We start from the raw sequence: 11,106 nt of genomic DNA, 5'->3' as shown, positions 1-11,106 counted from the left end.
TGATCCAATTCTATGAATTAATGTAAAGTAATTATTTAAAACGTAAATTGACCTCTGGTTTCCATCTAAGAAATCCAGGGTCGTAACAAACACAAGACAAAGTTAGAGAAGATTCAGCGGTATGCCACCAGACTCGTCCCGGAACTGAGAGGAATGAGCTACGAGGAAAGGCTAAAAGAGTTGAACCTCATGTCCCTGGAAAACAGAAGAGTAAGGGGAGACATGATAACCACCTACAAAATTCTCAGGGGAATTGACAGGGTAGACAAAAACACACTCTTTAGCACGGGTGGAACACGAACAAGGGGACACAGGTGGAAACTTAGTACCCAGATGAGCCACAGAGACGTTAGAAAGAATTTTTTCAGTGTGAGAGTAGTTAATAACTGAAGCGCACTAGGAAGTGATATGGTGGAGGCTGACTCCATACACAGTTTCAAATATAGGTATGATAGAGCCCAGTAGGCTCAGGAATCCGTACACCAATTGATTGATGGTTGAGAGGCGGGACCAAAGAGACAAAGCTGAACCCCCGCAAGCACAACTAGGTGAGTACATGAACGTGTTGCTGAGTACGCACAGACGGGTAGCTTGTTATTGTTTTCATTTTCTTTTCAGTTTTCCAAGACCATACACACCCCCCACTCTCCGTCCCTCCTCTCTCCCTCCTGTCACACACACACACACACACTCACACACTCACTCTCTCACTCTCTCTCTCTCTCTCTCTCTCTCTCTCTCTCTCTCTCTCTCTCTCTCTCTCTCTCTCTCTCTCTCTCTCTCTCTCTCTCTCTCTCTCTCTCTTTGACTTTCACATTTTGTGCATAAGATGACATATTGCACAGTCTTTTCGCATATTGTGAATTCATCTTCAAGTAAAAAAAAAATTATACATTTTAAAAATAAATGACTCACTACACGTCTGCATATCTCCTCTTCAACACCGGCCAGAGGCCAACATTTTCAGTCACTTGTCGCTACGTGGTGAATATTTGCCTGTAAGAAACCAGCCTTAAACATGGGCCGCATGAAGTGTATAAAGGACAGGATCTTGTAATCATGCGCGGATTATCTGCAATTAGTGTTGGAACCCGTGTTTGTAAACCCCGTGGGGAACTGGTGAGGATTGTTGCGCTGCTTCTTGACGATCTAACACCATGTCGCGGTATTTTGTAGTGAGAGACTGTGTGCTTTTGTTTGTGTGTGTGTGTGTACTCACCAATTTGTACTCCCTTTTGTACTATTTGTGCCTGCAGGATTAAGTACTAGCTCTTGGGACCCGCTTTTCAAGCCGCCGGTTATCTAATGCAATGACTCCTGACCTATGTCCCTACCACAGACGATGAGTTACAGTAACGTGACTGAAGGTGTATAGCCAAACCACACATCTGAAAATGGAGAAACGTTTCTATATTTTCTGATGTTTGGTTTGTAAATCCTATTTTCCTTCCATATCTGCTTTTACAAATATGAATGTAATTTGCCTCTACAACCTGCTCCTTTAGTTCATTCCATTTTCCCACGACTCTTATATTAAAAGAAAACTTCCCAACATCACTATGACTCATCTTGTGTCTTAAAGCTCCATCCATATCCTCTTATTCCATTGGTATTCATTGTGAATATTTTCACTTTTTTCACTCTGTCAATCCTCCTAAGTATTTTATACTTCTCTATCATGTCCTCCTTCCATCTCCTCCTTTCTAGCATGGTCAGGTTAGGTTCCTTCTATCATTCCTTCCTCTATTCCTCCCCCCCCCACCAACACCCAGCAGTGACTAACAAATCTCCCCCCAGCAGTGACTAACAAATCCCCCACCAACACCCAGCAGTGACTAACAATCCCCCCACCAACACCCAGCAGTGACTAACAATCCCCCAACCAACACCCAGCAGTGACTAACAATCCCCCCACCAACACCCAGCAGTGACTAACAATCCCCCCACCAACACCCAGCAGTGACTAACAATCCCCCCCACCAACACCCAGCAGTGACTAACAATCCCCCCACCAACACCCACCAGTGACTAACAATCCCCCCACCAACACCCAGCAGTGACTAACAATCCCCCCACCAACACCCACCAGTGACTAACAATCCCCCCACCAACACCCAGCAGTGACTAACAATCCCCCCACCAACACCCAGTAGTGACTAACAATCCCCCCACCAACACCCAGCAGTGACTAACAAATCCCCCCCACCAACACCCAGCAGTGACTAACAAATCCCCCCCACCAACACCCAGCAGTGACTAACAATCCCCCCCCCCCACCAACACCCAGCAGTGACTAACAAATCCCCCCCACCAACACTCCCTTAGCAGTGCTGTCCGCCCATATACTGCCTTTATTCTTTTTGATAAACACAACACACCAATTACCCGTGACCGAGGCTTGACAACTGACGTGAAACATCACGCATCACCCACCAATAATTTGCAGCGATCACCTCCATCACAGGAAAGGTAAACAATTACTGTATTATAAAACAGTCATCTCCTGCAGTTCCCACAGCCTCAGTGACATACTGTTGTAGTTTGTATTTCGCTGGTATTAGAACCCAACAGCTGCAGCAGTATTGGAAAGTAAAGGATTTGCATGGGATTGTATGAATAGCCGCTGTGATTGCCTTTCCCAGCGGGGCCCTGTTGCTAGACACCACACTGGATTAAGCTCTATAGAATTGCCACGGTATTGGAAAGTATTTAGAAGCTTTTTGTTCAGTTGTTTTGGATAAGCTTGTGAATGTGTGTGTGTGTGTGTTTACTATTTGTGTCTGCAGAATCAAGCTGTGAGCTCTTGGAACCCGCCTTACTAACCAATCTATTTTTCCTCTATTATGTCTACTACATATATTTCTCTAACGCGCGCGCGCGCGCGTACACACACACACACACACACACACACACACACACACACACACACACACACACACACACACACACACACACACACACACACACACACACACGTCACACAAAAACATCCCCAGGAAACAGCCCGTAGCAGCTGTCTACCTCCCAGGTACCTATTTACTGTCAGATGCACAGGTGCATCAGGGTGAAAGAAAAAATAGCCCATTTGATTCCGCCTCCACCGGAAATCGAACCCGGGCTCCTACGACTTCGACCCCCGAGCAATGTCCACTCAGCCGCGAGACCCGAGTGTGTGTGTGTGTACTCTCCTATTTGTACTCACCTATTTGTGCTTGCGGGGGTTGAGCTTTGGCTCTTTTGTCCCGCGTCTCAACTGTCAATCAACTGGTGTACAGATTCCTGAGCCTACTGGGCTCTATCATATCTACATTTGAAACTGTGTATGGAGTCAGCCTCCACCACATCACTGCCTAATGTATTCCATCTGTTAACTACTCTGACACTGAAAAAGTTCTTTCTAACGTCCCCGTGGCTCATGTGGGTACTCAGTTTCCACCTGTGTCCCCTTGTTCGCGTACCACCAGTGTTGAATAGTTTATCCTTGTCTACCCTGTCAATACCCCTGAGGATTTTGTAGGTAGTGATCATGTCTCCCCTTACTCTTCTGTCTTCCAGTGTCGTAAGGTGTATTTGTGTGTGTGTGTGTGTTTGTTCATGTTTATGTGTTAGTAGATTAAATCTGTGTATTTAATATTATGTATCCTGCTCTTGCCAGACCCCCCCTGGAGTAGTCTGTTCTTGTTACACTTTCTGTGTACATTTATATAGAACATTCGCAGGGACTGGGAAATGTGTTGGGTGAGGTACGGAACAATTTACGCAATACCGTTAGAACACAAGATCCACTGACGGAAGTCACAATAGCTGGAGACTCACTGACGGGAGTCACAACAGCTGGAGACTCACTGACGGGAGTCACAATAGCTGGAGACTCACTGACGGGAGTCACAACAGCTGGAGACTCACTGACGGGAGTCACAATAGCTGGAGACTCACTGACGGGAGTCACAACAGCTGGAGACTCACTGACGGGAGTCACAACAGCTGGAGACTCACTGACGGGAGTCACAACAGCTGGAGACTCACTGACGGGAGTCACAACAGCTGGAGACTCACTGACGGGAGTCACAACAGCTGGAGACTCACTGACGGGAGTCACAACAGCTGGAGACTCACTGACGGGAGTCACAACAGCTGGAGACTCACTGACGGGAGTCACAACAGCTGGAGACTCACTGACGGGAGTCACAACAGCTGGAGACTCACTGACGGGAGTCACAACAGCTGGAGACTCACTGACGGGAGTCACAACAGCTGGAGACTCACTGACGGGAGTCACAACAGCTGGAGACTCACTGACGGGAGTCACAACAGCTGGAGACTCACTGACGGGAGTCAAAACAGCTGGAGACTCACTGACGGGAGTCACAACAGCTGGAGACTCACTGACGGGAGTCACAACAGCTGGAGACTCACTGACGGGAGTCACAACAGCTGGAGACTCACTGACGGGAGTCACAACAGCTGGAGACTCACTGACGGGAGTCACAACAGCTGGAGACTCACTGACGGGAGTCACAACAGCTGGAGACTCACTGACGGGAGTCACAACAGCTGGAGACTCACTGACGGGAGTCACAACAGCTGGAGACTCACTGACGGGAGTCACAACAGCTGGAGACTCACTGACGAGAGTCACAACAGCTGGAGACTCACTGACGGGAGTCACAACAGCTGGAGACTCACTGACGGGAGTCACAACAGCTGGAGACTCACTGACGGGAGTCACAACAGCTGGAGACTCACTGACGGGAGTCACAACAGCTGGAGACTCACTGACGGGAGTCACAACAGCTGGAGACTCACTGACGGGAGTCAAGGAGCGGTTATCCTAAGAAACCTGTCCTCCCATTTAATGCATCACAATTTTGACGCTCTCGACCTGATAAGAGTCACAACAGCTCTCTCACGTCAAAATTCTAGAGCTCCAGTGAAAATAGAAGCATCCCAATATTGACGTTTTATGGGATTAATGGCAATCGGCTTCAATATTGGTTCGTGCGCTTCTGGCGAGGCAAAACCGCTCCAGAGTCTTGAAAACTGGCCGGAACAGGTGTGGTAAGGTGCCACCTTAAAAAATAGGAGCTGCCTCGCCCTGGAGCACTTGTAACTAGTGACTGACTGGACCTGGAACATAGGTGACCAGTGACTGAACCTGGAACATAGGTGACCAGTGACTGGACCTGGAACATAGGTGACCAGTGACTCGACCTGGAACATAGGTGACCAGTGACTCGACCTGGAACATAGGTGACCAGTGACTGGACCTGGACATATGGCAGCCGTCGTCGTTTGGACGGTAGCTCCCCTTTCCCGCCAAGTTACCAACTCGCTAAATTGTTGTAGAGTTTTATGCGAGTCACTCTTTATCTTTACGGCTGACTCGTAAATCCGAGGGAAACTGGTTGCTCGTCTCGGACGCCTTCTTTCAGTGTGTGTTTGGGTATGGGAGGAGGAGGAGGACCCCATTATCAAACCTTCTTTAAGCTCGTCGTGCCTCCGTCCTCTGTACCATTTATTAGGTGCGTTTTCTTGGAGCCCTTTCATTTACAATTTCAATTAGCCAATTTGGGTACCCATTTGGGTCTTCTGAGTTCCTTCGTCTATTTTTTTTTTACCATTTCCCCTCTTCTGGACCACTTTTCCTTCTCCTCCTCATTTGAACCCATTCCAAGTCTTTTCTTCTGTAACATTTGCACCCATTTCTTCTCCTTTTAATGTCATTTGGTCCCATTCCTCCTCTTCTGTATTCTCTTCTTTTTACACACTTTATTTGGTGTCTTCTAAGTCCTTTCCTGTCGTTTAGGTTCCTCCTTTCATCTTTCCTTCCCGATTTGTCTTCTTATAGTTGGCTGCAGCTTCCTACAGCAGACCCCCGGGCCTGCTCATCCTGGCTGGCTCCCACCAGGCCGGGAGGAGGGGCGGAGCTCTCGTACCGTCCCGGGCTCATCCCTCCTGCAGGCCAGGTGGAGGCTCTCCTGCAGGCCAGGTGGAGGTCCTCCTGCAGGCCAGGTGGAGGTCCTCCTGCAGGCCAGGTGGAGGCCCTCCTGCAGGCCAGGTGGAGGCCCTCCTGCAGGCCAGGTGGAGGCCCTCCTGCAGGCCAGGTGGAGGCCCTCATGCAGGCCAGGTGGAGGTCCTCCTGCAGGCCAGGTGGAGGCCCTCATGCAGGCCAGGTGGAGGCTCTCCTGCAGGCCAGGTGGAGGTCCTCCTGCAGGCCAGGTGGAGGTCCTCCTGCAGGCCAGGTGGAGGCCCTCCTGCAGGCCAGGTGGAGGCCCTCCTGCAGGCCAGGTGGAGGCCCTCCTGCAGGCCAGGTGGAGGCCCTCATGCAGGCCAGGTGGGGGCCCTCATGCAGGCCAGGTGGAGGCCCTCCTGCAGGCCAGGTGGAGGCCCTCATGCAGGCCAGGTGGAGGCCCTCCTGCAAGCCAGGTGGAGGCCCTTATGCAGGCCAGGTGGAGGCCCTTATGCAGGCCAGGTGGGGGCCCTCATGCAGGCCAGGTGGGGGCCCTCATGCAGGCCAGGTAGAGGCTCTCCTGCAGGCCAGGTGGAGGCCTGCATGAGGGCAAAAAAAATTGACCTCATACATAATGAAATGGGTAGCTTTATCATTTCATAAGAAAAAAAATAGAGAAAATATATTAATTCAGGAAAACTTGGCTTATTAGGCAAATCGGACCTTGCATAGTAGGCCGAGTACGACGTTCTGGTTACTAGGTACAACATATATATATATATATATATATATATATATATATATATATATATATATATATATATATATATATATATATATATATTATTAAATATGACCGAAAAAGTAAGATTAATAATTCTAACACGAATTCTAACACTTTTTCGGTCATATTTAATAATATATGTCTACAGGAAAGACTGCTACCAAAATATACTAATATATAATATATATATATATATATATATATATATATATATATATATATATATATATATATATATATATATGTATACTAAGCTCATCCTAAGCTCTCGTACCGTCCCGGGATTTGCCTAATAAGCCAAGTTTTCATGAATTAATTGTTTTTCGACTACCTAACCTACCTAACCTAACCTAACCTAACTTTTTCGGCTACCTAACCAAACCTAACCTATAAAGATAGGTTAGGTTAGGTTAGGTATGGTTGGTTAGGGTCGGTCATATATCTACGTTAATTTTAACTCCAATAAAAAAAATTGACCTCATACGTAATAAAATGGGTAGCTTTATCATTTCATAAAATAAAAATTAGAGAAAATATATTAATTCAGGAAAACTTGGCTTATTCGGCAAATCGGGCCTTGCATAGTAGGCCGAGAAGTGCGTTCTGGCTACTAGGTACGACATATATATATATATATATATATATATATATATATATATATATATATATATATATATATATATATATATATATATATATATATACTCGCGCGCACGCAAGGCTAATCCACAATATTCTGGACAATAACATTTACTTCCTCAGGACCATGGTGGAACGAACTCGGTCATGTCAAATACAAAGTAGTCAATACGAGAATGCTCTCATTAAGGAGAGTACCAAAAAAACATCCACAATGCTGGCCAAACCTGAATTTAAAACATTCCTGGAGCACTACGAAGGTAACTGGTGATAATCCACTTCTTATCCATATCTTGTAATCCAAGGTTGCGTGGATAATAACATTTAACTGAAATAAACCCTTCAACCCATATGATATCGTGAATTACAGTTAATTGGGCTGTATTGTGACACGAATGGGGAGTGGGCTACGGCCTGTTATCTTTGTGGTACGTCATAGAACATTTGAAAGTTATCTTTTGTTTTATATATATACACAAAAACGCGTGATGGAGATCATTGGCAAGCGCAAGGAAAGAGAATCATAAAATCCGAGCGCTTTCATGCATTGAGAACATTATGAAGGTGGGCAGTGTAGTCCACGATAATGTGCTCAATACACGCTAGGTATCACCACACTCATGTGTTTCCACACACACACACACACACACACACACACACACACACACACACACACACACACACACACACACACACACCATCATGGAGCCCCCACCTGAAGAAACACATAAGGAAACTAGAGAAGGTTCAGAGGTTTGCGAAGAGGCTTGTCCCAGACTTACGAGGGATGGGATATGAAGAACGTCTGAGGGAAGTGAACCCTACGACACTAGAGAAAAGAAAGGAGAGAGGAGATATGATAGGAACATATAAAATACTCAGGGAAATTGACAAAGTGGAAATAGATGAAATGTTCACACGTAATAATAACAGAACAAGGGGACATGGGTGGAAACTGGAAACTCAGATTAGTCACAGAGATGTTAGGAAGTTTTCTTTTAGCTTGAGAGTAGTGGAAAAATGAAATGCACTTGGGGAACAGGTTGTGGAAGCAAACTCTATTCATAACTTTAAAATTAGGTATGATAGGGAAATGGGACAGGAGTCATTGCTGTAAACAACCGATGGCTGGAAAGGCGGGATCCAAGAGCCAATGCTCGATCCTGCAAGCACAAATAGGTGAGTATAAATAGGTGAGTACACACACACACACAAGACTTATGTTGGCTAAAATAAGAAAGGCCTTTAGAAACTTGTGTAAGGAATCTTTCAGAACATTATAAACCACATATGTCAGACCAATCCTGGAGTATGCGGCTCCAGCATGGAGTCCATATCTAGTCAAGCATGAGACTAAACTGGAAAAAGTTCAAAGGTTTGCCACCAGACTAGTACCCGAGCTGAGAGGTATGAGCTACGAGGAGAGACTATGGAAATTAAACCTCACTTCGTTGGAAGACAGTAGAGTTAGGGGGGAGGGACATGATCACCACATTCAAGGTTCTCAAGGGAATCGATAGGGTAGATAAAGACAGGTTATTTAACACAAGGGGCACACGCATTAGGGGACACAGGTGCAAACTGAGCGCCTAAATGAGCCACAGAGATATTAGAAAGAACTTTTTTAGTGTCAGAGTACTTGACAAATGGAATGCATTAGGAAGTGATGTGGTGGAGGCTGACTCCATACACAGTTTCAAGTGTAGATATGATAGAGCCCAATAGGCTCAGGAACCTGTACACCTGTTGATTGACAGTTGAGAGGCGGGACCAAAGAGCCAGAGCTCAACCCCCGCAAGCACAATTAGGTGAGTACAGAAGACAGAAGAGTGAGGGAAGACATGACCACTACCTGACACTGAAAAAGTTCTTCCTAACGTCCCTGTGGCTCATTTGGGTACTCAGTTTCCACCTGTGTCCCCCTGTTCGCGTACCACCCGTGTTGAATAGTTTATCCTTGTCTACCCTGTCAATTCCCTTGAAGATTTTGTAGGTAGTGGTCATGTCTCCCTTTACTCTTCTGTCTTCTAGTGTCGTAAGGTGCATTTCCCGCAGCCGTTCCTCGTAACTCATGCCTCTTAGTTCTGGAACTAGTCTAGTGGCATACCTCCGAACTTTTTCCAGCTTCGTCTTGTGCTTGACAAGGTACGGGCTCCATGCTGGGGCCGCATACTCCAGGAATGGTCTTACATATGTGGTATACAAGGTTCTGAATGATTCCTTACACAGGTTCCTGAACGCTGTTCTGATGTTAGCCAGCCTCTCATATGCCTCAGACGTAATTCTTTTTATGTAGGCTTCAGGAGACAGGATTTGTGTGATATCAACTACTAGATCTTTCTCTCTGTCCGTTTCATGAAGGACTTCATCTCCCATTTGGTATTCTGTGTCTGGCCTCCTGTTTCCTCCACCTAATTTCATTACTTTGCATTTACTCGGGTTGAACTTTAGCAGCCACTTGTTGGACCATTCATTCAGTCTGTATAGGTCTTCTTGTAGCCTTCTACTATCATCCTCTGTTTCAATCCTCATCATAATTTTTGCATCATCAGCAAACACTGAGAGAAACGAGTCTATACCCTCTGGGAGATCATTTACATATATCAGAAACAGTATAGGTCCAAGGACTGACCCCTGCGGGGACTCCACTTGTGACGTCTCGCCAATCTGAGACCTCACCCTTCACAGTGACTCGCTGTCTTCTGTTGCTTAGGTACTCCCTTATCCAATGGAGTACCTTCCCTTTCACTCCAGCCTGCATCTTCAGCTTTTTCACTTGCCTCTTGTGTGGTACTTTATCAAAATCTTTTTGGGAATCCAAAAATATGCAGTCAATCTGCCCACCCTCTCTTTCTTGCCTGGTCGTAGAATTCAATTAACCCTGTGAGGCAGGACTTGCCATCCCTGAACCCATGTTGATGCTGTGTTACAAAGTTCCTTCGCTCCAGATGTTTCACTAGCTTTCTTCGCACAATCTTCATCAGCTTGCATAGTATGCATGTTAGGGACACTGGCCTGTAGTTCAGTGCCTCCTGTTTATCCCCTTTCTTGTATATCGGGACTACATTACCTGCTTTCAAAATTTCTGGCAGTTCCCCTGTTGCCAGTGATTTGTTATACACTATGGAGAGTGGCAGGCACAGTGCTTCCGCTCCTTCCTTTAGTATCCAAGAGGAGATTCCATCTGGATCTATAGCCTTTGTCACATAAAACTCTAGTAAAAACTTCCTTTCTCTCCCACTGGTAATCACAAACTCTTCTAGTGGTTCCTGGTTAACTATTCCTCTCTTATCTCTGGAATTTCTCCTTGCTCTATGGTGAAGACCTCCTGGCATTTCTTATTCAGTGCCTCACACACTTCCTTGTCGCTTGTAGTGAATCCTCCTGCCCCTATCCTTAATTTCATTACCTGTTCCTTTACTGTTGTTTTTCTCCTGATGTGGCTATGCAGCAATTTAGGCTGAGTCTTTGCCTTGCTTGCGATGTCATTTTCGTATTGTCTTTCTGCCTCTCTTCTCATCCTGACATATTCATTCCTGGCATTCTGGTATCTTTCTCTGCTCTCAAGTGTCCTGTTATTTCTATAGTTTCTCCATACCCTTTTACTTTGCTGCTTAGCTAGCCTATTCTCTGATTAAACCATCAGTTTCTCATCTTCATTTCATTGTTTTCCTTTTGGACTGAGACAAACTTGTTTGCTGCTTCCTTGCACTTCTGCGTGATGAAGTCCATC

The 11,106-nt window shown here is 46.0% G+C and overlaps 1 protein-coding gene across 1 annotated transcript in view; it reads right to left on the bottom strand.

Moving 5' to 3' along the window:
* Nucleotides 1–3,700: 3,700 nt before the first annotated feature.
* The window catches only part of LOC123773725 (calphotin-like), a 35,463-nt gene continuing 28,057 nt past the window's right edge, over nucleotides 3,701–11,106 (bottom strand). Inside the window, exon 3 of the mRNA XM_069322353.1 lies at nucleotides 3,701–4,831. Coding sequence (XP_069178454.1) covers nucleotides 3,701–4,831 — 1,131 coding nt within the window. The remainder of the gene's footprint in view (nucleotides 4,832–11,106) is intronic.

The sequence above is a fragment of the Procambarus clarkii genome, chromosome 10 (genome assembly GCF_040958095.1).
Source record: "Procambarus clarkii isolate CNS0578487 chromosome 10, FALCON_Pclarkii_2.0, whole genome shotgun sequence".
Lineage (NCBI taxonomy): Eukaryota > Metazoa > Arthropoda > Malacostraca > Decapoda > Cambaridae > Procambarus > Procambarus clarkii.
Note: the sequence above shows the minus strand (reverse complement) of the source record. Positions and strands in the feature narration are given on the sequence as shown.